This window comes from Halichoerus grypus, chromosome 10 (assembly GCF_964656455.1).
Source record: "Halichoerus grypus chromosome 10, mHalGry1.hap1.1, whole genome shotgun sequence".
NCBI classification, from domain to species: domain Eukaryota; kingdom Metazoa; phylum Chordata; class Mammalia; order Carnivora; family Phocidae; genus Halichoerus; species Halichoerus grypus.
Window position 1 is genome coordinate 21,494,227 of NC_135721.1, and position 26,675 is coordinate 21,520,901.

The following is a 26,675-nucleotide window of genomic DNA, read 5'->3' on the forward strand; positions in this document are numbered from 1 at the left end:
AGTCAATCCAAATTTTTCCCAAACATCTTTTCAAGGAAGCCTTTGATAAATCTGTTTGGATGCTAGATCTGGCTCCTATCAACTTTTGGTGAATAGTTTAATGCCTCTGATTCAGTTTTCTTGCATTTGTCAATTAGCACTGAATGATTTCAATTTCTTACGAGGATCAAACGAGTTATCTGTGAAAACCTCTTGCGAAGTTTTGGCAAATATCAGTGCTATGCAATTTTCAGAATATATTCAGGAAAATTTTTAAGTTTTCTGAAGAATTGGTGTCCTGCGCAGTCTCGCCCCCCCCAAATAATGAAAGTGGGTGGGCGCTCCTCCCGGATTGAGGCTACGTCTTTCGCTCCTTTTGTCTTTCAGTCGGACCAGAACTGTCATGGCGCCTTCAAGAAGAGAGGGAAGGCCTTCCTTTCGCCCAGCAGAATCATCGGGGGCACCTGGGCTGGACGGAGGGATGGACAGAGAGACCAGCCCCAGTTGAGACCGAACACACCGAAGCCTCCGAGAGGTCTCCGCCGGACAGGCTCAAGGGGAGGAGACCGGGTTGAAGACTAGGCCAGCGAGCGACCGTCTTCCCGGGGCACCGCCCATCTTGACCGCCTTATCCAATGGAAACCCAACGGCTGTGCGGCACCGCCCATCTGTTGGTCGGGACGCCGCGAGGGCGGGGCCCGCAGTTCGGTTGCGCTGCGGAGCGCAGCTGTGAGGGAGTCTCTCTGGTCCGCGGCCCCGAACCCGAGCTGGAGCTGAAGCGCAGGCTGCGGGGAGCGGAGTCAGGAGGTGAGCGCCGAGGGAAATGAGCGGGAGGAAGGGGTTCGGCGAGAGGACGGAAAGGTCGGCCTCCGCGGCCCGGGGTGCTGGGACCCCGGCAGGCGGGTGTCTGGTGGCGGCTCTGCTCGCTCGGCGGCCCAGGCCCGGCCCGCCGGAGCCGAGGGGCCGCCCGGGCCCCACAGCCTCTGCCGGGCCTGCCCGTCCTGCCCTGAGTGGCGGCGACCCGGAATTCTGCCGGCGCGGGGCGCGAGGCCGGGGCGTTCGCGTCGAACTGGGGCTGACGAGAGGCGGGGCCGGCGGCGGGGGCGGTGGTGGCGGGCCCCGCGGCCTGCGGAAGCGCAGCGTCGGGGCCGCGCCTGCTGGCGGAGGCCGGCGCGCCGACTGCGCGGGGGCGTGGCCTGCGCCCCTGACGGCGCCGCGGGGCCGGCCTTTGATGAGGTGGCGGCCGCTGGCTCCCGGGCCTGCGGGACTGCAGGCGCTCCCTTGCAGACAGCGGGCAGGGCGACCTGTTGGAGCGTGAAGCCGTCCCCTGCGCTTGCTTGACGTCTGAGCGGACAGTCCTGTGGGTCCCGGAGGCCCTTTGGTCTCCTCGGGGTGAGGGTAGCTCAGAGGCCCGTGGCCTGCGAGCTGTCGCCGAGGAGTTGAAATGCAGAGGGGCTGCAGTCCAATAAATAAAAGTCTCCGAGAAAAACTTTGCGCGACGATCTACCTACACTGCTCAGAAGTGAACACACTATTCTCGGGGTTGCTGGAGGCGGCGAGGAGATTCCCTTGTAGGGGCGTAAATGACCTTTTCCGTATGTGATCTCTTACACCTCTGAATGACCCTGAGATGAAAATCCCGGCGTTACAATGGTTTCTTCATCAGGAGGGGAAGTGCTGGGGGATCTTGGGCAGTGCCTTCATTTTGCCTGCTGGGGAAAGCTTGGGGAGGGAGAAGACAAGCACATTCCAAGGACATGTCTGTGACCGGTAAAGGTTTGGCTTCTTTTGTGGTGTTGTGTGGATTGTCTGCGCCCTGAGTCCAGAGGTTTCCTTAGAGCCCGTTGGTTACGGGCTTCCTGTATTAGAACTCCACTGGTATTTCCTATTGTAATCTAGCTGGAAATTTTACTTAGCTGTTCAGATTCAAGATGCATTCTATAAATATCTCTAGGAAGTAATCCATATGAACTTTCTTATTGTTTTCTTAGTTACTTTTCAGGGGAAGAAAAAAGAAAATGATCTCTAACTCATTTTCTGGTAGATTACCAAGATATACAGATAGTAGCTTTCTTGGCTGGTTGAATCAACTCTGTGATAGGCAGGACCTAGAAAATAACAGGGAAAGAATATCTTGCCAGATTTTCTCTGTAGTGTGTTGTGGTTCTCTGGTATTTACTAGAATGTCGTCAAATAAGAATCTCCTGATTTGGGTTGAACATAGTGTAGGCTGGGGGTGGAGATTGGCAGAAGTGGGTATCCAAGAGTTCTAAAATGAGGGCTTTTCAAAAGATTGGTGTTAGTCAGAGGCTTCTGTATTGTGAACTGACTTAGAGGAGGAAATCTAGTTTCCAGAATGTCACTTTCGTACTGGAGCCTTCCTTTGAGCCCAGCACACACAGGTTTCAACTCCTTCACAGCCATTGTTCTTAGAGATTTGGAATAACATTCAGTGGTTGTCCTGTGACTGTCTGGACAAGTTAGTGACATTTAGCTTTTGAGAATTCTTTTTTTCCAAGTACCCATGTATCTTGAAAAAAATATTATACTATATAGTACTTTTTCCTGTAACTGCCATATCTTGAGTTATTTATTCTTTTTTTTTAAATTTTTTCTTTTTAAGATTTTATCCATTTGAGAGAGGGAGAGCCCACGCGCATGGGGGGGTGGGGCAGAGGGGGAAGCAGACTCCCCGCTGAGCAGGGAGCCAGACTCTGGGTTTGATCCCAGGACCCATGACCTGAGCCAAGACAGATGCTTAACTGACTGATCTACCCTGGTGCCCCTTGAGTTATTCTTGAGGGAATATCTCTGTCAGATCTAGTATCCCAGAGGGTGGCGCTTTGAGCCATGTGAATGAAATGAAAGCTGGAAGCTGGAAGTTCTATATCAGTTTAAATTTGTGGCTCCATGAATGTGGGCATCTCATTTATTTTATTCACTAGTGTATCTCAAGTACCTAGCCCAGTGCTTGGCCTACAGTAAGTGCTTAATAAACATTTGTTGAATGAGTGAATGAAAAAAAATGTTGCTAACCAATACCCGTTTGCACACTCACATCACAGGGAAGGTGAGATCATCAGGGATGAAGTCACTAACCACTGCCAGTCACCTGGGCCAAGGGTAGCCTCAGCATGGACTGGCAGACTTGATCTGTGTATAGGAGGGACAGATAGCAAATACCAGAATTCTAATGGAATAAATTAGCTGAGGGTTTCAGCTGGATAAATTCGCTGAGAGTACTACAAGTCCAGCCTTAGGGCTGAATCAGTGGAACATTTTGGGGTCTGGGGTCATCTGTTCTGAACAGGGCCCATGTAGCTTAGTTCTTGAGCACAGTGTAAATAGAGGCAGGCGAGAATTCAAAGGGGGGAAGGCTGTTGGGTGAGTATTGCTGAGAAGGAGTGGTGTCTGTCCCTGATTTGGCCGTTAATTTGGACCTTACTAATGGGGGTTGTATTGTCATAAATCTTAGGTTTGCCACTCCTGGTGGGTCATCTTCAACCAAGATAAGTTACCTTCTCTAGATAAGAGAGTAGTTAATGTTTCTGTGTTCAGACAGGGTTAATTTGATTTTGGATTTAAAGGAAATAAGGGAGGTATATGTTTTGTTTTCTTTTTAACCCCAGATGAGGTTATTAGGATTAAGCATGAAGCCCAACGTGGGGCTTGAACTCACCCAGGTGCCCCAGAATTAAATCTTTATGGATCTATCCTGACCCTTTCTGCCTTCTCCCTCCATCCTTGCCCCAACCAATGCAGGCCTGAGTGTTTGTTCCAGCATGTCGGAGGGGGAGTCCCAGACAGTAGTCAGCAGTGGCTCAGACCCAAAGGTAGAATCCTCATCCTCAGCTCCTGGCCTGACGTCAGTGTCACCTCCTGTGACCTCCACGACCTCAGCTGCTTCCCCAGAGGAAGAAGAAGAAAGTGAAGATGAGTCTGAGATCTTGGAAGAGTCACCATGTGGGCGGTGGCAGAAGAGGCGAGAAGAGGTAAGGTGGTTGTAGTGTTACTCTTGGGGGAGTGAATTCTAAGTGCAAAGTGGAAGGGGAAAGTCTCAAAGGGGCAGACCAAACTTTAACAGATCAGAGCCTAGGAGAGGATGATCTTGTAGAGTATTAAAATGGAGAGTTTATAAGGCAACTTTAATAATTCCTTTCCATTTGAATTTCTTCTCAGGTGAATCAACGGAATGTACCAGGTATCGACAGTGCATACCTGGCCATGGATACAGAGGAGGGTGTAGAGGTTGTGTGGAATGAGGTCCAGTTCTCTGAACGCAAGAACTACAAGCTGCAGGAGGTAGGTAATGGTGAAAGGATGTAGCCTGTGGGGTGTTAGAATGCAGGTGTTATGAAACAAGACGAAACCAGAGAGGGAGACAAACCATAAGAGACTCTTAATCTTAGGAAACTGAGGGTTGCTGGAGGGGAAGGGGTGGGAGGGTGGGGTGGCTGGATGATGGACATTGGGGAGGGTATGTGTTGTGGTGAGTGCTATATAAGACTGATTGTTATATAAGACTGATGAATCACAGACCTTTACCCCTTAAATAATACATTATATGTTAATTAATTGAACTTAAATAAAAAAAAAAGAATGCAGGTGTTAAAGAGGAATTGATGTTGAGAAGCTGAGTAGGAGGAGAGTATGTCGGGATTAGATCATTTCTGGGGAGGGATAAGGAATGGCTTTTCAGGATTATAGTGATTTCTGAACGCTGTTATCCACTCTCTCCCCTGCTCTCAGGAAAAAGTCCGTGCTGTGTTTGATAATCTGATTCAGTTGGAACATCTCAACATTGTTAAGTTTCACAAGTATTGGGCTGACATTAAAGAGAACAAGGCCAGGGTAAGAACTTTTTCTTGAGTTTACCACAAAGAGACTAGCTACATTTATTGTTCTTTTTACATTTAGAGATGAAAATAAGGTAGTTTTGAAACAAAACTGAAATCAGCTGTTGTGAAGATGAGAGTAGGGCTTTGTCTATGTCCTATGCCTTTTATCTGGTGATGGATGGGGCAGAAATGAGCAAACTTTTGTTTCCTTCCCATAGCTCTTTTCTTTTTTTTCTTTTTTTCTTTTTTTTTAAAGATTTTATTTATTTATTTGACAGAGAGAGAGAGAGCACAGGTAGGCAGAGCGGCCGGCAGAGGGAGAGGAAGAAGCAGACTCCCCACTGAGCAAGGAGCCCGATGTGGGGCTCGATCCCAGGACCCTGGGATCATGACCTGAGCCGAAGGCAGACGCTTAACGACTGAGCCACCCAGGCGCCCCTCTTTTCTTTTTTTTAAAGATTTTATTTATTTGTCAGCACACAAGCAGGGGGAGCGGCAAGCAGAGGGAAAAGCAGGCTCCCTGCTGAGCAAGGACCCCGATGCAGGACTCGATCCCAGGACCCTGGGATCATGACCTGAGCCAAAGGCAGACGCTTAATGGACTGAATCACCCAGGCATCCCTACTTCCCATAGCTCTTGTTGTTCAGTAGTTTTTTTCGTCCTATTAAATCTAGGGAAGTAGTGCTAACAACAAAAGGGAAACTTAAAAAAACCACCACCACCAGACTTCCAAATCTAATATATATCTGGTATACATGTCATCAGGTAGGGGATCATTTCTACTCTAAGGCCTTATTTGAGTGCTTTGCCTCTCCAGGTCATTTTTATCACAGAATACATGTCATCTGGGAGTCTTAAGCAGTTTCTGAAGAAGACCAAAAAGAACCACAAGACTATGAATGAAAAGGTATGGAGGGAGAGCAGACAAAGCTTTAGGCTGGTTTGGGGGTTTTAAAAAGATTATATTAATCATGAAGCTAATCGGGAAGGGATGGAGGAGAACTAGTTGGAGGGTTAAGAGAGGGGATTACTGCTGACCCTTTGATCAAACTGTTCCAGGCTTGGAAGCGCTGGTGCACGCAAATCCTCTCTGCCCTTAGGTAAGTAGGATCTGGTTAGTGTTTTTCCCCTATTTCCTGGTTTAGTTCCTCCAAACAGATTGTAGGGTACTACTCTATACTGTCCTATACTGTCAAGATTAGGCCCCTATTGTCTTTTAAAGGGTCCATCCTAATGCCCTAACCACGATGCTATCTCCCACCTCTTTCTCCTAGTGCTTATCCAGCTATTTAACTCATCAGGCATAATGGAGATTCAGAGTGTGGGGATTATCTTTGTGGTGACCAGCAGGAGACCAGGCCCTTGCTCCTCTTAACCCTTGGGTTCCCCCTGCCCTTAATTTCCCAGTGGCCCCTCTAACAGCCCAGTGCCCCCACAGCTACCTGCACTCCTGTGACCCCCCCATCATCCATGGGAACCTGACCTGTGACACCATCTTCATCCAGCACAACGGACTCATCAAGATTGGCTCTGGTGAGGGGAGGGAGAGGTTCTGGGCAGGGGAGCCTCGGGAATTTGGGAACCATGGGGGTAAGGTGAAAGGAGTGGGGAGAGTAGAGCAAAATTCTGAGGTGTGGGCTGGTGGTAAGAGATAGGACTTTGCTAGGGGTAATTAGGGGGTAGGATTGATCTTATACCTTTTTTGGAGGGAAGTGGATTAATCCAGAGATCTTGATAGGAGGTTGGAAAAGGGCAAGAGATGGGTCTAAGGTCTGACTTGAGCCCCTGGGGCCAGACCCTACCAAAGGAGGTTCCAGGCTGTGCCTGCTGTGAGTGCTTTCATTTGCCGTGTATCTGTGTGCTGTGTATAACATTTCTGTGTGCTGTGTCTTTGTGTGATTTGTGTGTCCATTTGTCTGGGGCTTGGCTGCTCCATTGCTCACAACTTTTCTCTGTTTTCCTCCCTCCCGCTTACGGGCTGCTCTGTTCCCAACAGTCTTTCATAGGATTTTTGCTAATGGTGAGAGCTCCCTGTTGCCCCATTGTGGGGCTCTGTTTGTGCTCCATCTGCTCCCCTTTGCGGCTGCCCAGTGCATGCAGTCGTGGGAGCAAGCCCTGTTCCCCTACCTCCCCTGCCTAGTTATGCCTGCTTGGCTTCTCCCTACCAGCCCTCCACCTGCTTGCCCTTCCATGACTTGCTTGTTTCCTGTGGATTCTGCCTGGCTGGCCATTTTTGTCCTGGATTCTTATTTCCCTTCATCATCAGGCTGGTTCCCTAAATCATACTGTGTTCCCAGACTCTCTCTGATTTGTTGTCATTGTTTACGATCTGAGTGAGTCCAAATTGGGCCCGGCCCTGGTTCCTCGTTAAGGCCTGTGGCAGCAATGTTGAGGAATAAGGGAGTAGAGTAGGAGTCTAAAATTTTGGTGGATTAAACATGAGACTGATTCAAGGGTATTGGTTCAACTTTGAGCTGTTTTTGAGTTTTAGTCAGCAAAGGTGGGTAAGAAGGAGGGTATCTAGTTGGTTGTACTGTTAATCCTTCTTACCTTTTTTATCCAAGTTTCTGAGATCTTTAATTGTCCCAGATTAGAAAGAGCTGCCTGTGTTTTTATGCTATTTGCAGGGTAGCTGAAAGAACTAGACCACATGTTTTCATGTGACAGGGATTAGATATTCCTGAGCTTTGGGGAAGGTGAGCAGATCACAAACAAAAGTTTTTCCTTAGCCTCCATTGCTTCTTGGCCAGCCCAAGGTCCCTATATACCTATTAGTTTAGTGTGGAGTGTTTGTTGCTGCTGAATTAGGGACCTTAAATGAGAAGCAGTTGACCCAAGAAAGGGGAAGTAGGTGGTGTTCATGTTTAGTCTGTGGTTCAAGATGGGAAAAGGACAGGTTTGCGCCTTGAGGGTTAGAGTCATCAGGAGAGAATTTGGCTTTTGGGGACCTCTCTCTGGAGTGAGACTATGCTTTGTTGATGGTGGTCAGATTGTGGGTATCTCCCCTACTCCCAGTGGCTCCTGACACTATCAACAATCATGTGAAGACTTGTCGGGAAGAGCAGAAGAATCTACACTTCTTTGCACCAGAGTATGGAGGTGAGGCACCAATTTCTCTGCCCTCTCCCTGTTCTCCAGGTTTCCACCTTATAACCCGAGGCCCAGAGGTAATAGAACTGAAACTTCTAGTTCTCTGCTGGCTTACGAAAAGTTTTTAAAAGGCATTTCTGCAACCCCTTGCCCCCATCCTCTGATTCACCAAAGGCTTCTCTGTTTTCCCTAGAAGTCACTAATGTGACAACAGCAGTGGACATCTACTCCTTTGGCATGTGTGCACTGGAGGTGAGGAAACCACAAGCAGTGGTGTTGGAAAGGGGTCAAGTTAGAAGATGGAAGGGGGAAATGGAGGGAGAAGTAAGGTCTTGAGGGGGTGATGCTGGAGCACTGAAGTTCTGAAGTCTCTGCTGGTCTTTTCTGTTCCCCACTGCAGATGGCGGTGCTGGAGATTCAGGGCAATGGGGAGTCCTCATATGTGCCACAGGAAGCTATCAGCAGTGCCATCCAGCTTCTAGAAGACCCGTTACAGAGGGTAAGAATCTTCTGGATCACTCCCTGAACAGACTTCGAAATGTTCTTTAGGTTTTTCTTCCTTTTTACTTACTTGGAATATGCTGTCTTCTAAGAGCAAGAAAACAGAAAGCAGAAGGGACAGGCAAAAGCAGTGAATATTTGAATATTTCCCTCGGCGGTACCTATGTTGTTTTTTGTATATATACACACACAGGTTAAGGGTTTAAGATGGGTAGTATTGGGGGTAAAGATTGTGTGTTAATTTAGGTGTGTCTACCTGGAGGTAAACTAATTCAGTGGTTACCTCAGGTAATTGGTATATGCTCTCAGACAACCATCTTGATATTTTTAAGCAAATTGGCCAGTTTGAATTAAATCTGTCATTTGGGGTTTTATATTTATATAGTTTTACGTAGGGAAAGTGCCCTGAAATAACAAGCTAAGATTTAAAGGGTATAAGGTTATGAATCAGTATAGATAGACTACAGTAAGTAGAGGCTGGACAGGAAGGTCCAAACAAGGATAGTTTGTAACTCATTAGATAGTGTAACAGGGAGACTAGTGGGAAGTCCTGAGGCTAGTGTGGAGTAAATTTCTAGTTCATTGTTAGGTTGGGGCATTCAAGCGACAGATAAGGTATATGACCTTCTTGGCCTTCAGGTTTGTAAGGAGGAAAAGAAAAGCAGGTTAATCATCATGGGACCTACGGGAGGTGGGAAAGGGGTGTGTGTGTGTGAGGAGGAAGCTTGGGGAAAGCCAGTGAACTTAATCAATGATTGTAGGAGACAAAGGAAATTGTGGTAGTTGGCTTGGGAAATAAAAAGATGGTGAATACTGTTGACCACAGCAGATAGGTTTGGGAACAGAGAGGTAACTTTGGTGAGAGTCGGAGAGGAAGGAAGACAGTGAGTGGGCTGTTAAAGCACAGAAGTAGAAAATCAGGAAAAAGAATTTGCAAGTTTGAATAGTAAAAAAAAAAAAGAAAGCTTGTGGTTGGAGAGTAGAAAAACAATTAAAACCAGAAAAACCATGAACAATACCTTTCATGTTAATACCTTAGAATCTTCAAAGCCCTTTCAGATACATGTAACAATTTACTCCCTCAGCCAGTGCTGACCACCTAGTATGTATAAAGCCTGTCTTAAGTATGAGTGATGAAGTATCATGATGAACGCAGTGGTCTGGTTGCCAGATTCCCGCTCTACTTCCTCATTCCCTTTTGTAGGAGTTCATTCAAAAGTGCCTGCATTCTGAGCCTGCTCGCAGACCAACAGCCAGAGAACTTCTGTTCCACCCAGCACTGTTTGAAGTGCCCTCGCTCAAACTCCTTGCTGCCCACTGCATTGTGGGACACCAACGTGAGTCCCCTTGGCCCTGCTAGGAATTTTCTACCCGTCCAGAGCGTTAATAACTATCACTAGCAATGCTCTCTTTCCTTTTCCACTTCCAAAGGAATTCTTTACCCCCCAGGATCCCTGGGCCTTCCGGGACATTAATCTAATAACTTTCCATTTCGTCATGCCCTCCAGACATGATCCCAGAGAATGCTCTGGAGGAGATCACCAAAAACATGGATACCAGTGCTGTACTGGCTGAAATTCCTGCAGGACCAGGAAGAGAACCAGTACAGACTTTGTGAGTAACTAACTGAGAGGGTCTGAAAGGGACAGATTTGTCACTACCACTGAGGGTTCTGTCACCTGTCCATTCTTTGGGAATTGTTGAATCTGCTGTTTTGCTTATTTCCTTCGTTTCACGTGCTCTCTCTTCTCCTGCAGGTACTCTCAGTCACCGGCTCTGGAATTGGATAAATTCCTTGAAGATGTCAGGTGAGAGAAGGGTGAGAGGAAAGGCTTGCTTGAAGAAGCAGGGTGGGTGTCCTGAGGCATTCACAGAGCCCGTGTGACCTGTTTGATCTCGCTCTAGGAATGGGATCTACCCCTTGACAGCCTTTGGGCTACCTCGGCCCCAGCAGCCACAGCAGGAGGAGGTGACATCACCTGTTGTGCCCCCCTCTGTCAAGACTCCAACACCTGAACCAGCTGAGGTGGAGACCCGCAAGGTGGGGCTAAGGGCTGTGGAGGTCTCCATGGTCATGGTGCAAGGGAGAAGAGGACACATCAAATAAGGCTTTGTCCTTTAGAGAAAAGAATGTGTTTCTGCTTTCTAGCAAGCTTGTCCTGTAGGCTGGAAAGTCTTCTAGCTGTTCGGGGCTTTTTATTCCTTGGTAATACTCCTGTGGTGACCTCTGCATCCCCGCTCCCTAGGTGGTGCTGATGCAGTGCAACATCGAGTCCGTGGAGGAGGGAGTCAAACACCACGTAAGGCTCAGGGCCAGGGCTGCCAAGGGCTGGGGGGCCGGGGGTGGAGAAGGGGAGCCTCATTTTCTGACTGTCCTCTTCTCCAGCTGACGCTTCTTCTGAAGCTGGAGGACAAACTCAACCGGCACCTGAGCTGTGACCTGATGCCAAGTGAGTCTCTCCTTTCCCTCCGAGGATGAGAGTCTCTGAGTCTTATCTGTGAGGGACATTCTTAGGGGTGGGGAAGAAGGTTACGGGGCAGCAACACATTGACGCACATAGAACGGATAGGTAGACGTGGCAGTTTTGCTTGTATCGTTCTTTCCCAGCTGGGCTGACCCGACGGGCTGTGGGCCCCTTACTCGCACACCGTGCTCACCGCCTCCCTTTTCTCTGTCAGATGAGAACATCCCGGAGTTGGCAGCTGAGCTGGTGCAGCTGGGCTTCATTAGCGAGGTGAGCTTTCTGCCTTCAGCCGCCCTGGCCGCTCCATTCTCCTCTCGCCCTGTCTCACCCAGCTCTTCTCCCCCAGGCTGACCAGAGCCGACTGACTTCTCTGCTAGAGGAGACCCTGAACAAGTTCAATTTTGCCAGGAACAGCACCCTCAACTCAGCCGCTGTCACCGTCTCCTCTTAGAGCTCACTCGGGCCAGGCCCCTAATCAGAGCTGTGGCCGTCACTAGACGCGCAACAGCCTTCCTGCCCCTCCCCCCAGTCAGTATTACCCTGTGAAGCCCCTTCTCTCCTTTATTATTCAGGAGGGCTTTGGGGCTCCCTGGTTCTGAGCATCACCCTCCCCCTTCCCCTTCTCTTCCTCCCCTCTGCACTTTGTTTACTTGTTTTGCACAGACGTGGGCCTGGGCCTTCTCAGCAGCCGCCTTCTAGTTGGGCGCTAGTAGCTGATCTGCCGGCTCCCGCCCAGCCTGTGTGGAAAGGAGGCCCACGGGCACTGGGGGAGCTGAAGTCTACAATCCCGCTGGGGCCGACGGGGTGGGAGAGAAGGGTGGTGCTGCAGTGGTGGCCCTGGGGGGCCATTCGATTCGCCTCAGTTGCTGCTGTAATAAAAGTCTACTTTTTGCTAAAAGCGTCGTGTGTGTGTGTGCGCGCGCGCGTGTGTGTGTGCGTGCGCCCGTGCGCGCGCGCCTTCCCCGCCAGGGGGCGCGGGCTCGGAGCTCCGCCCGGGGCGCGCGCGGGGCTGGGCCTTCAGGTGGCGAGCGGGAGGGGCTGGCCGGGAGAGCGGGGGCGGGGCCGGGGCCAGGTAGAGAGAGCTGCCCGGCGGCAGGGCGCGGAGGGCCGCGATGGCGTGCTGCCGCCTCTACAGATTCGGTAATTTCCGGCCCCGGGCTCGGTCCCTTCCGTCCGCCGGCCACCCGCCCCACAGCCCCTGGTTCACCGGCGGGGGCGGCGGCCACGGGGGGCCCTCCGGTTCCCTTCCCGGCTCAGGCCTGCCCTTCCCCCCGTGCTTTGCAGACGCGGCCCGCGGCCCCCGGCGGCTTATGCGCGTGGGCCTCGCGCTGATCCTGGTAGGCCATGTGAACCTGCTCCTGGGGGCCGTGCTGCACGGCACAGTCCTGCGACACGTGGCCAATCCCCGCGGCGCCGTCACCCCGGAGTACACCACGGCCAATGTCATCTCCGTGGGCTCGGGGCTGCTGGTGAGCGCGGCGGGGGGCGGGGCCGCGGGCGTGGGGGAGGGGAGGCGGGACGTAGAGCGGCGCGGGCTTCAGTCTTTGTGTATTCCAGAGTGTTTCCGTGGGACTTGTGGCCCTCTTGGCATCCAGGAACCTTCTGTGCCCACGACTGGTGAGAGGGGATTTCTGGAGCTTTAATGAGGCTTGGGGTCAGGGAAATGAGGACCCGATTCAGCTTCATCTTTAAGTGGGAGGAGGAGCCTCAGAGAAACCAAGGTGCCTTATAGTGGGAGACAGCAGCCGGCGCGCCCAGCCGCTCACCCTGATCTTCTGCCCCTGCCAGCACTGGGCCCTGCTGGTGGTAGCTCTGGTGAACCTGCTCTTGTCCGCCGCCTGCTCCCTGGGCCTCCTCCTTGCTGTGTCACTCACTGTGGCCAACGGTGGCCGCCGTCTGATTGCTGACTGTCATCCAGGACTGCTGAATCCTTTGCTACCGCTGGACCAGGGGCCTGGACGGGCTGACTGCCCATTTGACCCCACAAGAATCTATGTGAGTGCGTGCTCTTCTCAGCCTTTTTGCAGTCTCCAGGGCCTTGGCCCTGGCCCTTTCAACCACCCCTACTTGTCTACTTCCTGTCCTGCTCCTCTCAGTCCCCCCCTCCCCCTTTCCTCTTCACCTTGTAGGATACAGCCTTGGCTCTCTGGATCCCGTCTTTGCTCATGTCTGCAGCGGAGGCTGCCCTGTCTGGTTACTGCTGTGTGGCTGCACTCACCCTGCGTGGGGCTGGGCCCTGCAGGAAGGAAGGGCTTCAGGAGCAGGTAAGGAAGAGGAACAGGAAAGGCTCATTCAACACGGACTGGCTGTGTTGAAAAAGTGCTGAACTATAATTCGGGGCAGGAGTACTAACTCCATCCTCCCCTACAGCTAGAGGAACTGACAGAGCTTGAACTTCCTAAGTGTAAAAGACAGGAAAATGAGCAGCTACTGGATCAAAATCAAGAAATGCAGGCATCCCAGAAAAGCTGGGCTTAGGACAGGTAATATGTGAGAATTGGGGCCAGGGAAAGGGTGGAGGCAGGGAACCACTCTTAGAACTGGGTCAAGTCCTTTGCTGTGCTGCTTGCCCTCTGACCCAGGTTCTCCGTTCTGTGGAGCAGGTGCTGATCCAGAGGCTCAGTTCACAACGGTGACATAAACCCCGAGATGACGTAAACAGTTGTAATAAAAGAACTCTTTTCTTCTACTTGATGATGATTCCTTTTCCGGGGAAAAGGGCACTAGGCTGATGTTGGGGATGACTTTATTCAAAGAACACAGCAGTCTCCACTACCTACAAGACTTTAATGAGGGAGAGAATCCAGTAGTTCTTCCCCGAACCCTGCCAGTTACTGAAAGGAAAAGCTGGTGCTGGGTAGCCCTCCACACCACTGACTAATGAATTTCAGCACATCCTGGCACACTGGACTGTGGGAAGTCTGTGGACAAACAGAAGAACAAGAGAGGAATGCATTAGTGCTAAGGAAAAGCATTCCTTCTCTAAAGAAAATCAACCCCATCTTGGTAGGGAGAGCAGAGTTCAGGGCCGGTACCTGCCTTCTTGACATTTCCACCACCCTTCTAGTAGTTTCTTATTTTCCTTCAGTGCTGCTCTCCCTGTCCCCACCCTCCAAGTCTCCCTCTCTAACCTTGATAGCCATAAGGAACTTATTCCAGTTGTCCTTGTTAGCTGCCTTCCCTGGCCGCTTAAATTCAATTTTGTTCCTCAGAATGGGGTATCCTGTGGGGAAAGAAAAAAAGATGAACTGGCATTTTAGGGGGAAAACCAAGAGCAATTTCGGAGTAAAATACTCTCTTGATCCTGCTGTTTTCCCTTCCTTTCCACCCACCACAGAACGTGGGTTGCTGTAGAGTTCTGTACCTGTAATGAGGCAGGGTAGTGCCCGAACTCCGGTGCTCGCTGCCACCAGGGAAGCTTCGTAGGCACCGCGCTCATCCCGAGGCAAAACCTGCTCCAGCCGCTGGTCCATTGAGACTGTGAGTACCCAGTCTCGAACCTCTTCCCTCTGAGCCTCCTGGGAAGGACAGAAGGAGCAGCAGCTTCACGCAGGGCAGGGCAAGTGGAAGGTGGGGAGTTGGGAGTCTTACTTAACTGTCGTCCTGTGCATCATCTTTTACCCATACAAAATCCTCCTTGGATGGGGTTCATGGTCACCACCTTAGTTTTCTTTTTTCTCTCCTTCTACTTTCACTGAAGGAATAGCCCTTCCCAAGATGTTGCTAGCTGATGCCCGTTACAAAGGTTAGGAGGACCAACATAAAGTGATAAAGTGTCCTCCCTTCACAGCGCCCTCACACCGGTGAGGCCTTCCCTGTTCTCCAATCTCGTGCTCTTACCGGTACGTGCTGCTTGGCTGGGAGTGGCACCTCAAAGGGAATGTCTGTATCCTGAAAGTCAGAGTGGTCAAGGGCATCCAGAGTCCCTTCTTCGATTGCCTGCGGCAGAGTGGGCAGCCATGAGATAGACACAGCTTGTGACAGGCAAAACCTCCCACCCTCTGGGCACAACTTCTCTACCCACATCAGTCAGATCCAAAAAGCGGTTGAGGAAGATGAATGCCATGTTCTCCCAGCCAACTGCCTGCAACAGAGAAAAATTGCAAGTGGGGGTGAGCAGCTGGGATTTGGATGCTGCTTCTCCAGGATGCAGCGGAAAGAATCCAGGAAGACACAAGAAAACAATGTCCTCCATATCATCCGCCCCACACTCTGCTTTGCTCTACCTGAGTACACAGGATATTCTACCTCCCAAGTTTTGATGTCCCCATCTCCTCGGCCACACCCTTGTCCCAGCTCACCTTGGCAGCAACGCCTGCTTCATAGAAGGCCTTGTCTGCAGGCAGGAGCTGGGTGTGGCGTAAGAGCGAAACAGAAAGCCTGGCAGCCACAGTTTCCTACAGATTAAAGTCAAAGCATTATGATCCTGGCACTGTAGCGACTAAGCTACCAGACCAGTGATCTTATAACTAAAGCAGCCAGAGAACCAAAAAACCAGTAATACATATGAAATTGCTCTGGATCTCAAGTGGTTCTGGGTCTTTTTCATCTGCACAAGAGAACTAGGCCTAGATTATTTCTATCATTCAAGTACACACAATAAATTTACATTATGCTATCACGAATCAGCCAAACAAGTGTGTATGTTGTAAGAGATCAATACAGAAATTGTGGGATTTGAATGTTTAAGTATAATGAGGCTGGAGCTATGTGGGCAGAGTCCTAAGAAGGTCAGTGGAGGAGTCCAGGAAGAAAACCACCTCAGCGGGGGTTAAAGATTTGTCTAAACAGAAGAGAAGCTAGGAGAGAAGTGGACCAAGTTTGAGAATCCAGAACTTGAATTCATTCAACTTCATACATTGGAAGATGTGTCTGTGAGACTGCTTCCCCCCCGCCCCGCCCCCCGCCCAGTCTCACCAGCTGTTTGACACTCTGGGCAGCTGAGCGAGTGGCATAGTAATGAGCAATCAGCAGCATCGTCTCAAACTCCTCATGGGCTGGAGAGTTTGCCTCACTAGACTTCACCAGGTTTTCACACTAGAGCAGGAAGAGAGCACAGCCTGGGTCAGGGGTTGGAGGAGTGCCGGAGAGCTCATGGCCACCTGGACAAAGGTGCAGCCCATTTGAAGGTAAATGTTTATGTGCCTGAAAGAAGAGGGGGACAGGGACAGGTCGGGTAGCCTTGTAACTCTGTCATGGACCTGACTTCCTCACCAAGTTAAAGAGCACGTCCCGAAGATCAGCCCAGTTGTGATAGGCCTCAGCACTGTTGGTCCCAGGTGAGCTCACCATGTCCGTGAAGATCCTCTTGTAGATGTTGAAGTTCTAGGGGTAGTGGGGAAAGGAGAGCTGAGTGAGGAGGGGTAACTAGAAGAGAAAGTGCGTGTGGGGCCGAAGAGGATACAGGCTGTAAGCGTGCATGTGGAGGAGCTAGGGAACAATGATGGAGAAAGTGTTGATCGTTTTCAGGAAGAGAAAGAAGAGTAAGAAAATAACTTTCTTACAATTGGCAGTGTGCGTGTGGACAGATGTGTGAACGCGAATGCAGTCACACATTAATGGACTGATACTCCATTGAGCTGGGGTGCTCAGGTAGGAGAGCAGTGTTTAGTCTCTGAAGGAAGTTAGTAAGGACCTAGAGGTGTGTGCAGAATTCATCTCTGAAAGACTTCCCTGTGTTAGCTAAGAGCACGGGGAGGTTGCTGGATGTATCCTCAAACGAGAAATCTTGAGTGGCTGTACATTTCAGAAGACGCTGGCGGGGGGGGGGGGGGTCCCTGGGCATGACACTGTCTAAAAGAATCCTTTGAGAAGACAGTTGCCGAGGGAATGGGTGGTTCTTGAGGAGAAGGTAAGACTTTCCTTGGGGAACATTCACCCTGAGCAGCAGGCTGGTACCTGTGGGTTAGCAGGAGCTCCGTGCTGCACATACAGGGCTAGTGCCTGCCCGTAGCCACCCTCTCGGATCAGGTGAGTCGCATACAAAGCCACATACTTGTGCAGAATCTTGTAGTTCTGTCCCGGAGATGGAGGAAAAGCATGGGGAGGTTGGGATCAGTAAGACCAGGCAGAGAGGGTGGGGTGGTAACTTGAGGCCATGGATTTGTTTAGGAGGCAAAGGCCTATGTAAGTCAGGCCCAGCTAGGCCTCTGACTCCAGTTTCAAAAAGGTGGAAGACTGACTCTCTGATGCTGGTTAGGGATCTTTGGGGTTGGGCTTTGGAGGAAGTAAGAGAGATACAGCTCTGGGGCAAGGGGAGCCAAGGGAAAATGTCCAGAAGAGCTAGGGATGGGAGGAAGAGAGCAGTACCTGCTTGGTAGCCGTTTCAATGCACTTGTCCCACTGGCCCTGCTCCACATACAGGTCCAAAGCAGCCACCACATCCACACCCACCAGCTATGGATCAGTGGAAAAGACAGAGTTAAGAGGACAGACATGACATGAGCGGGGAGAGGAAGGAGAAAATCCCTTGAGCCTCCATGTGTTTGGCCTCTTGCTAACTCTCTGCAAGTCTCACCGAGTCCACTTTGCCCTGGTTCTTGAGGAACTCTTTATAATGCTGGTCCACGTAGTCTTCATACCTGTGAAGATGTGCAGAGATCTAATACTACACGGTCCTGGGACGCACACGCTTCCCATGAGAACTTCTTCCTCCTCCTTACAAAAGGAAGTAAGAGAACTTCCTGGAGAGAAGGGGTCAGCAGCTTACCGGGGATCTAACTCCTTGGCCACGCGCTTAGCCTTGTTCCACTCCTCACCCTCAATGAAAGCATCGATCGCTTCCTTGATTAGGTCCAGGTTCAGGTAGAGCTCTGCGGCCTGCACAGTTGGGGAATCAGAGCCTGGAGACCATCTCCTCCATTTCCACAGAACTGACTGCAGGTCACACCTGCCAAGAGGCCCACCCCATATGCCCTCCTGGGTGTAGATGGCACCGGAATTCCACCCTCTCCGTGAATCTATTTCTTTTCTGTCCCAGTACCCTACTTACTGCACTGTGCTTTCCAATTCCAATCAGCTGGGGTCCCACAGCCCGAACTACTTCCAGACTGCGTTGGGGAGGCAGAAACTTGATGGCGAGTTCAGCTGCCTGAGGGGTGGAACAGATGACAATGGGTAGGAGAGACAAATACCACTGCACGTCCTCAGCCTGGTATGTTTTTTTCCCTTCAGTTGCCAACTTCCTGTCTTGCACTCTCCATCACCTTCTACCCTCCTGGGCAAGGCCTGCCTCACGGTCCCTCAGAGCCTTGAAATGACCATCCGCAGATCTATTTGTTCCTCTCAGCTCTTCTGTCAGACACTCTATGCTGTCTGAGGTCACTGCGTTTGGTCCTGCCCCCCTTGGACAAACTGGTTTCTCAAGTTCTTTGTCACAAACAGAATCTTGGTAGTGTGGTGTAGAGAAAGAAGGCATTCTGCAGCTATTTGTGCTGGGCTTTTCTGTGCCTGTTTCTTCACCTGTAAGAGTGACGGTTGGTCTAGATTTGTACCATCAGAATAGAAGCCACTAGTCACACGCGGCTAGTCCCAAATGAGATATGCTATCAGTTTATTTATTTATTTATTTTTAAAGAGTTTATTTATTTATTTGACAGAGAGAGACAGCGAGAGAGGGAACGCAAGCAGGGGGAGTGGGAGAGGGAGAAGCAGGCTTCCCGCTGAGCAGAGAGCCTGATGCGGGGCTTGATCCCAGGACACTGGGACCATGACCCGAGCTGAAGGCAGACGCCCAACGACTGAGCCACTTAGGCGCCCCGATGTGCTATCAGTTTAAATACACCCTGGGTTTCACAGATTTAGTACGAAAGAAGGAATGTAAAATATCTCAATAAATTGAGAAATAAGTAGTATCAATAATATCATCAATCAATAAGGGGCGCCTGGGTGGCTTGGTCAGTTAAGCGTCTGCCTTCGGCTCAGGTCATGATCCCAGGGGCCTGGGATCTAGCCTGGAGTCAGTGCTCAGTGGGGAATCTACTTCTCCCACTTCCTCTGTGTTTCCCCTCCCCTCTGCTTGTGAGTGCATGCGCACACGCTCTCTTACTCTTAAATAAATAAAATCTTAAAAAAAAAATCAACCAGGGGCGCCTGGGTGGCTCAGTCGTTGGGCGTCTGCCTTCAGCTCAGGTCATGATCCCGGGGTCCTGGGATAGAGCCCCGCATCGGGCTCCTTCCTCCACGGGAGGCCTGCTTCTCCCTCTCCCACTCCCCCTGCTTGTGTTGCCTCTCTCGCTATGTCTCTGTCAAAAAAAAAAAAAAATCAACCAAGAAAATATTGATTATATGTTGAAATGAGTTTAGATATATTTGATTAGGTAAAATATAATTATTTTCTTGTATTTCTTTTTACTTATTTGAATGCAGCTACTAGGAAATTTTAAACTTTCATGTATGACTTACCTTTGTGACTTGCATTGTATTTCTTTTGGACAGTGCTGGTCTAGATGACCTTGGAGATACCTTCCAACCCTAAAACTCAGTAATTCTACAAACCTGAGCAATTCTATAAGTTTACTCTTTCCACTGTGATGTTGACATCCTCATCAAATTTTAATTTCCACATACATGGTCTGTTTTAGCTACAGTCTATGTGCTAAATCCTCCTGGTCTCTTCCCCACCTATTCTTGCCTCATTTTCTTTACCTGCTAAACCCTTCAAAGCTTCAAGTGTCCCATCCGGGAAGTTGACTAATCTCAAGAAGGTATAGTCATGTACAGATGCCAAAAGACAATGCTCCAGAGTAAAACACTGCAGATGCTTCATAAACACTTGCTGACTAAATTTGCTAAATTTGCATAACCATCAGTCCTTCTTTCTACTTCCTCCCCCCCCCCCCCAACTACTAGGGGCTATTCAATTACAAGGCCTCTGAAACCCGAGGGGAATTCTGCCGGGTCATCACTGCACCAACATTTTACTTAGGGAGCTGATCAATCTCACCCCCTTGACAACTCCTAATACCATATTTCTCTGAATCAAAGATGCCTCATTTATTTTTTGTTTTAGAGAGAGAGCACGAGTGGGGAGGGGCAGAGGGAGAAGGAGAGAGAATCTCAAGCAGATTCCACGCCCAGCGCAGAGCCCAATGCAGAACTAGATCTCACAACCCTGAGATCACGACCTGAGCCGAAATCAAGAGTCAGGCACTTAACCGACTGAGCCACCCAGGTGCCGTAGATACCTCATTTAAAACTTCACATGCAACCCAATTTCTAAGATAGTAAAATGTGATTATATATTTGCTTAGGAATTGATGAAACATACTGACTTAGCTTAATCTGCTAGATGCTTCTTTTCAGGAGCTCCTGTATAGAGGAGGAGCCTCTGCTTTCTTCATGGCCTCCATCTGGCCCCAGCTCTGGGCTCTGGATTTGCCCTTCCAGCTCTGGTCCTAGGCCAACCTTCTCCCTCAAGCCTCCCTGACCCCTCCAGCCCATAGAGGGCTTCTCTGAACTCCACCTTCCCTGAACTCCACCTCAAATCACATCCTTTAGTTTTCACTGAGATACACAATTAGTTGAGCCACGTTGGTCTAACTTCCCCCAATTTCTGGCTGTTAGGGTTCTGCCTTACAGCCCCTCTTATAGCCTTCAGAGGTTCTGGCTCTCACATCTAGCAAGCACTCAGCAGATACCTGCTGCCTGAGTGAAAACAAGAGGCACAAGAGGAAAGAGGAATGTCTGAAGAGGGACGCTGGGTGTGAGGGCGGTCCGGGAAGCGGAGGGCCAGGAAGGGTGTAGCAGGCCTCACCTTCATCCAGCACTTTTCCACCAGGCTGCTGCTGCCTGAGTCCCGCACCTTGAGGTAGCAGTCGACTGCACGGCTATACTCTCCAGCCTGCTCCCACTGTCGAGCTTGGTCCACTAGCCCCTCCATGCCCCTGAGGAGATGAGAGTACACGTGACCAGGAACAGGATGGGCAGCGCGGCCTACCCTGTGTATACCTTGTGAGCCACCCTCCAGCCCTGCCGACACTTGCTGCCTCCTGGCTTCATACCTGGCCCCCTTCTTGGTGGCTTCCCGCTCATACTCTTCCTGCAGAGCCTCCAGCTGGCCCGGCATGTAGTCCTTGCAGATCCGCAGGGCATCACTCCACAGTCCAGCCTCCTGCTCAGATTTCCAGCGATCAGGAAGGCAGAGGCAGGCATGACAGCTTCCCACTGCCACACAGGTGCTATGTACTATGGGCCACTGATCGCTAGGTCCTTAGACCGCTCTTCTCCTTCTTGTCTCCTTCCCTCCACCCCCGCCCCCCCAATGCTCACTCCCTGGATCTTTCCCAGTAGCCGGGGGGTTAGTGTAGTGCTCTGTGGGATCTCATACCCTCTCACCCTCCCCTCATGGCCCTGAATCTGGTGCCCTACCTTATAATAATTGAGGGCCAGGCCCGGTCTCTGGGCCCGAAGCAGCAGTCCTTCTGCTTTCTGAAAGTCCTTCTCCTCCAAGGCCCCCCGGGCCTGCCCCATAAGCACCTCGGCGACGCTGTCAGGATCGTGGGCCTCGGCCACACGCTGAGCTGCCTCCCAATCCTGGTTATGGACAAACCTGCTCCCAGATGAGGACACAGGAGAGGCTAAGTACAGGACTGAAGCCTCAACAGTGGGAGGCAAACAGCCATGTCACTGAGGGGGTAGGAAATTTATTGGTACTAGGTGCAGATGGAGGTGAAGGTGACAATGCCAGGTCCTGGGGCTGCACTTGGGAGGGCAGGAGTAAGGAATTTATGGGTAACTCACATGAGGACTGCTTCCTTGGGTTTACCAGCCCTGATGAATTCAGCTTCAGCCTCTTCAAATTTACCCTATAGGGACAAAAGGGCAGCCGCACATGGTAAGAAGCAGATTGCCATCATGGCAGCCATGAGACAGGAGGAGGTCAAGGTCAAAAGCAATGGAGAAGGATCATATCCATACCTCATCCTCCAGGTACATAGCATATCGGAGATGTATCTCAGGGGTTTTGTGCTTGAGGGCCAGCCGAGAGAGTTCAAAAGCAAATTCAAATGAGCTAAAATGGAAGGTGTAGATAAGGTTTGCCTACTCAGTACTTTAATTTTGTAAGACAAGAGGAGAAACAGGGCAAGAGAAAACAGAAAGGGCAATGATGGGGGGAGGAAAAAGGACAGATTAAGAAGACAATCCATGGGGCGCCTAGGTGGCTCAGTTGTTAAGCGTCTGCCTTCGGCTCAGGTCATGATCCCAGAGTCCTGGGATCAAGCCCCACATCGGGCTCCCTGCTCGGCGGGAAGCCTGCTTCTCCCTCTCCCACTCCCCCTGCTTGTGTTCTCTGTCTCTCTGTGTCAAATAAATAAATAAAATCTTAAAAAAAAAAATAAGACAATCCGTATGAAGTGACACAGAAGCACACAGACACATAAAGGAAGACGTGGATCAGGGGACACTTGGAAAAGCCTGTGCTTCCTGTGACCAGTGGACATGAAGGAGTGGGATGGGCACGAGGCAGGGGACCATGGTGAGCCTCACAGCACTACTCTGCCTGGGGAGCAAGGGTGCCTGGTTCTCCACCACCTCCTCCTGAGCCACATCTACACTAGCAGAAAAAAAGGGTCTCTCAAAAACAGTAAGACTACCCTCAGCAATCTGACTCGATGCAGGATTATTACTGGTCTTTGTAACATTTGCTGAAGAAAAGCTCTTTTTGCATTTAACAGAATCACACTTCCATTACTCAAAAGTAAGCTACTGGCTCAGTGCACCTTAGCTTTAAAAGCTGTCCTCTCTGGGGCACCTGGCCGGCTCAGTCGGGAGAATGAGTGACTCTTGATCTTGGGGTTGTGAGTTCAAGCTGCACCCTGGGCGTAGTGATTACTTAAAAAGAAGAAAAAAAAATGCTCTCTTTCCATCATCTCCTTAGAACAGTTACAGATTAAACACTGTTCTGAGCCCCCGGGGGCAGACTACTGATTCATTCTTGCCTCTCCATCAAGTTCTTCCAAGGATTTCTTCACTCTTGCCTCAGTTTTTAGAAACGCTTCTTAGCTATACAGCAATTTTTCTTGTCTATCTAGAGGCTCTGTCTGGAACGGGGCCCATGGAGAGAAGCCTCAGGGCCTCACCAGTTGTCAGCGGCGTGGTCAATGGCAGCTTCCAGGAGTCCCAGCTTATTAAGCAGTCTAACTGCAGACTCTCCTCCCAGGCTCTTTGCCCACAGATAGGCCACGTGTTTGTGGGCAGTAGCTCCTCCGTGAGCCTTGGCCACCTGTGAAGCAAAGCCATTTGGCAATCCTTCCACGCAGGGCCACATGGCTGCTCCCTCCTCCCCTGGGACCTGACTTCAGCTTTGACAAGGGTCAGGTCCTTCTACTAGAACAGGGAGATGGCTAAGTTTCGGGGTCTACTAACCTGCTGAGGGTCCAAGGATGGACTTCAGGTAGTCCACAGACCCTTCATACCGTACGTAAAATTTTGCCTATCGGTGTGGACATTTTTCAAAGATACCGCAACCAGTTCAGAATGAGTCACTTGACAGTGGGAAAGAGGGACGGACGTATCCCCAGTGTGACCTGGGCTCCTTACCCGGTAGGCCTCCTCCCAAAGCCCATTGGACCGGTACATGTTCACCGTCGCCTTCCACTCCTGAGCCTCGAGGTAGTGATACTCAGCCTCCTGCAGTCGGCCTTCAGCCTCCAGCTCCTGGGGAAAGGAGGGTCAGGATGGAGCGAGGTGGACACGGAGCCTATTTGGAGAAGAGACGGCCGAGACAGAAGAAGGGCTCACCTTGCCCAGGTGCAGGTGTGTGTCACTGAGGAGATCTGGGTGGTGCTTCCCTACCAGGCGGATCATATCATCATACAGCTTGTGCTTTTTGAACATGGTGATGGCGAGATCAGGCTCTTCCACTGTCACGTAGAGCCTGGGGAGGGGAGATACACCCGGGGTCTCCTAGACCCAGATTCCTGCCACTACAGTCATTCCTAAGAGATCCCTCAGCGCCATCCCTGCCTGCAGCCCTGACGCCCCATCGCCCTCCACACCTCCTCCGGGGCCGCGGCTCACCTTTCCGCCTCACGGTACTTGCCCTGCTTCTCCAGCTCCTGAGCCTGGGTGATGTACAGCACCGACACATCTTCCGGCCTCATGCACTTCGTGGCCAGCTGTGCAGACACACAGAGCCTGAGTATCTCGGGCGCCGGTTTCCAAGGGAAGCAGAGGGAAATGCGGAGCAGCCAGGGAAGCAGGGCTTGGGGGGCTGCCTGTTTTCTCAGCAACTCTGAACTCTCCCAACAACCATAGGAGTTTGCATACTGCTGCTTTCCTGGTCAGTCCAGGGAATTCCAAGTCCATACGGAGCAAAGTCAGGACTATATTCCGCTCAGGCAGGAAGGCCAGAGGTGCCCTGTGCTGGGGCACCCGTTCCCGCTCCCACTGTACCCACCGGGTTCTGGGTGCAGGCGTGGAACGAAGTTGCCACTGTGACTAGAGCTTGGGGAGGGGTATTTGGGACTCCCCAGCTCCCAAACCCTTCTGCTCGCTTCGGGATTACAGGTTTGGGAACAAGGGCCTCTTCATCCTTGCCTCTCCCTGTGGCTAGGGATCAAAGTTCTCCAGACTTTATTTTGGTACTCCTTCTCGGCTTTCACGGAACCGGGTGAAGGGGGGAGATCAGAGCCCAGGGAAAGTGGCAACACCCCCAGAGAGGTGGAATTCTCTGAGGAATTCCACCCCGCTCTTTACCTTGTGGGCTTGCTCCCAGCGGCCAGCCTGAGTGTACATGTCTATTGCATCTTTTGTCCGGTCTCCCTTAATGTAGAGCTCCTCAGCAATCTGTGGTTGAGAGAGGCAGATACAGAAGGCCAAGAGCAAGAGAGTTAAAGCGGCCTGCAGGGGGAAGAGCAAACCTCAGCCGGGATGGAGGAGAGCCAGGGAGACTGTTGGTCTACAACAGAGAAGAAAAGAGGGCTATGGTGTCTCACACCTTCCACTGTTTTGGAAAAAAACAAACAAAACACCAGAATGGGGACAATACAATGGCAGTTTAAAAGGACCTTGCATTTCTGCAACACAAGGCAATTCTCTGTTGGAACTCTGACGGAGTTACATAGGAAGAGAGCTGGAGACTGGCTTCATAGATCTGGGAGAGGGGTCTGTGTCACGCTGGAATGAAATAAGGGGAGCAAGCTGCTTTCTTCTCACTCCGGATGGCTGGTGCTGCTGGGCCCCAGAAAGAAGGATTTGGTGAGGGGGCCCCCCAATCCCTGCTCTGGGTTCTCCTCGTTAGCCTGTACTGCGTTGCTTCTGGCTCCAGGAAGGGACTCTCCTCACCTCATACTCCTGCAGAGCTGCATAGTGCTGGGCCACGCGGGGGTAGTATTTGGACGCAGTGCTCTGGTCCTGGAGATCTAATATATAAATGGCTTTCTTCCACTGACGGGCGCCCAGGGCAGCGTCCACCGCCTTAATGGAGCACCTGGCATAGTTGGGAAAGGCATCCGTGTGTGTGCACAAGAGGGAGGGAGACAGAGGCAGGGACACACCTCACGCCTACTCCAACCTGCATTTTGCCATCTCTGTTGTAGGCCTTGGTGCCCTTACTTGCCCCATTACCTTGGACCTCATGCCCAATCTCCTTTGCACCCCTCTACCTGGCTTCAATGTAGTGATTAATGGCTGCATCGAGCTGCTTCTGCTGCACCAGATGATCCCCCCACGCCTCTTCCAGTCTCACCACTTCCACTGGGAATGCCAGTCGAGCCAGCTCCACCGCTGCCAGGGACAGAGAAGGCACTCAGCTAAGACTTCCAGGGATGGGACTCAGGAAAAGTAAGACAGGGAAACGGGGTGTGGAAAACAGGTGAGAAGTGGAGGAATGGAGAACTGAGCTGGTCAACCCGAAGAGATGCACAAACAGGTGCAGGGAAGGCTGGGCTGTCGGTGATAGTACCTTTCATGAACGCACTGCCTTTACGGTAGCACTCCAGGGCCCGCTGTGGGTTTCGAATCTTCTCAAAGAGATCACCTGCCTGTTGACACATAGCACGTGACTACAACGATAGCCCTGCTGCACAAAGAATCGAGGATCAGCCCAGCCACTGGTCCTGGGGGGGCCATGCACTCCAGGCCTCCTCTAAGTAGGAGGGGGCACTGAGTCCTGGCGATGAGGGACAGGAGTGGGAAGCCAGGCCTACCCTTTCATACAGCTCCCCCTTGATAAGGGCTGCAGTGATGTGTTCTACCAGCTCGGTGTCGGCCAGCAGTTCTTCCCGGGCCAGCACCAGTCGAGCAGCTTTGGCAGGGAGCCCAGCTTTGAGGTAGAGGCTGATGGCTGCTAGGCCATCCCCCTGGCTCTCCTGCAGTTCACCGGCTCGCTCCTCTTGCTGTGTGTCCATCAGCCACTGGTAGTAACCCCGGCGCAGCTTCTCCAGGGCTGGGTGCCCCTGGACACACAATAGAGGCAAGAAAAGTCACATCCCTCCTTCCTGCCCTGCTGCTTCCCAAGCTTCTCCAATCCCACTGTAACAATGGAAAGCCTCCCGGTCTCCAACGTCCTAACTCCCAGCCCCAACCCTGTTCCAGTTCCTATAGCCTCCTTGGTAAGAGGAGGCTTCTGATATTGGTGGAACTGAGCTGTGAGCACCGTGGAGAAGACAGAACTGGTAGTACCTTGGCCTGAGCCACTGCGATACACTCATCCCAACGGTGCAGCTCCTGGTACATGTCCATGGCCTCCTCAACGGCATTCTAGGGGAACCCGGGCAGGGGAAAGAGGGACACCAAGAAGATACAGGAGGATCAGGAATCAGCAGGCTGTCCTCAGCCTCGCTATGATGCCAGCCCATG

At 51.2% G+C, this 26,675-nt stretch overlaps 3 protein-coding genes across 7 annotated transcripts in view; 2 read left to right on the plus strand and 1 right to left on the minus strand.

Moving 5' to 3' along the window:
- Positions 1-434: 434 nt before the first annotated feature.
- NRBP1 (nuclear receptor binding protein 1) lies at positions 435-11,772 on the plus strand. 2 transcript variants are annotated; one of them, XM_036090194.2, is made up of 19 exons: positions 435-786; positions 3,742-3,971; positions 4,159-4,281; positions 4,729-4,830; positions 5,636-5,725; positions 5,878-5,918; positions 6,257-6,351; positions 6,815-6,838; positions 7,834-7,917; positions 8,102-8,160; positions 8,309-8,407; positions 9,614-9,746; positions 9,918-10,023; positions 10,167-10,217; positions 10,315-10,450; positions 10,656-10,709; positions 10,796-10,859; positions 11,089-11,144; positions 11,221-11,772. In XM_036090194.2, exons 1-19 carry the CDS (start codon positions 615-617, stop codon positions 11,323-11,325), a joined length of 1,824 nt encoding a protein of 607 aa, XP_035946087.2. In that variant the 5' UTR covers positions 435-614; the 3' UTR covers positions 11,326-11,772. The 2 variants fall into 2 exon arrangements, with proteins under 2 accessions (XP_035946087.2, XP_035946088.2); XM_036090195.2 differs by lacking the exon at positions 6,815-6,838 and having other exon boundaries at positions 439-786.
- A 100-nt stretch (positions 11,773-11,872) lies between these two features.
- Positions 11,873-14,680, plus strand: KRTCAP3 (keratinocyte associated protein 3). 4 transcript variants are annotated; one of them, XM_036090235.2, is made up of 7 exons: positions 11,875-12,014; positions 12,159-12,343; positions 12,432-12,491; positions 12,663-12,869; positions 13,004-13,138; positions 13,245-13,357; positions 13,457-13,563. In XM_036090235.2, the coding sequence occupies exons 1-6, from the start codon at positions 11,987-11,989 to the stop codon at positions 13,350-13,352; spliced, it is 723 nt and encodes a 240-aa protein (XP_035946128.1). In that variant the 5' UTR covers positions 11,875-11,986; the 3' UTR covers positions 13,353-13,357; positions 13,457-13,563. The 4 variants fall into 4 exon arrangements, with proteins under 4 accessions (XP_077912242.1, XP_077912240.1, XP_035946128.1 ...); XM_036090234.2 differs by having other exon boundaries at positions 11,877-12,014; positions 13,478-13,563; XM_078056116.1 differs by lacking the exons at positions 13,245-13,357; positions 13,457-13,563 and adding an exon at positions 14,575-14,680 and having other exon boundaries at positions 11,873-12,014.
- Positions 13,643-26,675, minus strand: part of IFT172 (intraflagellar transport 172) — a 32,883-nt gene continuing 19,850 nt past the window's right edge. The window contains exons 21-48 of the mRNA XM_036090196.2: positions 26,499-26,576; positions 26,024-26,272; positions 25,780-25,858; positions 25,481-25,601; positions 25,161-25,305; positions 24,573-24,662; positions 23,895-23,992; positions 23,616-23,751; positions 23,415-23,531; positions 22,955-23,097; positions 21,792-21,885; positions 21,615-21,679; positions 21,243-21,423; positions 20,876-20,985; positions 20,629-20,758; positions 17,866-17,964; positions 17,584-17,693; positions 17,392-17,455; positions 17,184-17,270; positions 16,773-16,889; positions 16,089-16,199; positions 15,792-15,911; positions 15,176-15,271; positions 14,899-14,958; positions 14,715-14,813; positions 14,239-14,392; positions 14,006-14,097; positions 13,643-13,795 (exon numbers count right to left, since the gene is read on the minus strand). Coding sequence (XP_035946089.1) covers positions 13,706-13,795; positions 14,006-14,097; positions 14,239-14,392; positions 14,715-14,813; positions 14,899-14,958; positions 15,176-15,271; positions 15,792-15,911; positions 16,089-16,199; positions 16,773-16,889; positions 17,184-17,270; positions 17,392-17,455; positions 17,584-17,693; positions 17,866-17,964; positions 20,629-20,758; positions 20,876-20,985; positions 21,243-21,423; positions 21,615-21,679; positions 21,792-21,885; positions 22,955-23,097; positions 23,415-23,531; positions 23,616-23,751; positions 23,895-23,992; positions 24,573-24,662; positions 25,161-25,305; positions 25,481-25,601; positions 25,780-25,858; positions 26,024-26,272; positions 26,499-26,576 — 3,135 coding nt within the window. The 3' untranslated portion in view covers positions 13,643-13,705. The remainder of the gene's footprint in view (positions 13,796-14,005; positions 14,098-14,238; positions 14,393-14,714; positions 14,814-14,898; positions 14,959-15,175; positions 15,272-15,791; positions 15,912-16,088; positions 16,200-16,772; positions 16,890-17,183; positions 17,271-17,391; positions 17,456-17,583; positions 17,694-17,865; positions 17,965-20,628; positions 20,759-20,875; positions 20,986-21,242; positions 21,424-21,614; positions 21,680-21,791; positions 21,886-22,954; positions 23,098-23,414; positions 23,532-23,615; positions 23,752-23,894; positions 23,993-24,572; positions 24,663-25,160; positions 25,306-25,480; positions 25,602-25,779; positions 25,859-26,023; positions 26,273-26,498; positions 26,577-26,675) is intronic.

Bases quoted from the DNA above. Each gene is read 5' to 3' on its own strand.
- NRBP1 (XM_036090194.2), top strand. From the start codon at position 615: ATGGAAACCCAACGGCTGTGCGGCACCGCCCATCTGTTGGTCGGGACG. The intron at 5,919-6,256 runs GTAAGTAGGATC...GTGCCCCCACAG, and splicing joins CAAATCCTCTCTGCCCTTAG to CTACCTGCACTCCTGTGACC. The intron at 7,918-8,101 runs GTGAGGCACCAA...TGTTTTCCCTAG, and splicing joins CTTTGCACCAGAGTATGGAG to AAGTCACTAATGTGACAACA.
- KRTCAP3 (XM_036090235.2), top strand. From the start codon at position 11,987: ATGGCGTGCTGCCGCCTCTACAGATTCG. The intron at 12,015-12,158 runs GTAATTTCCGGC...CGTGCTTTGCAG, and splicing joins CTGCCGCCTCTACAGATTCG to ACGCGGCCCGCGGCCCCCGG. The intron at 12,870-13,003 runs GTGAGTGCGTGC...TTCACCTTGTAG, and splicing joins TTGACCCCACAAGAATCTAT to GATACAGCCTTGGCTCTCTG.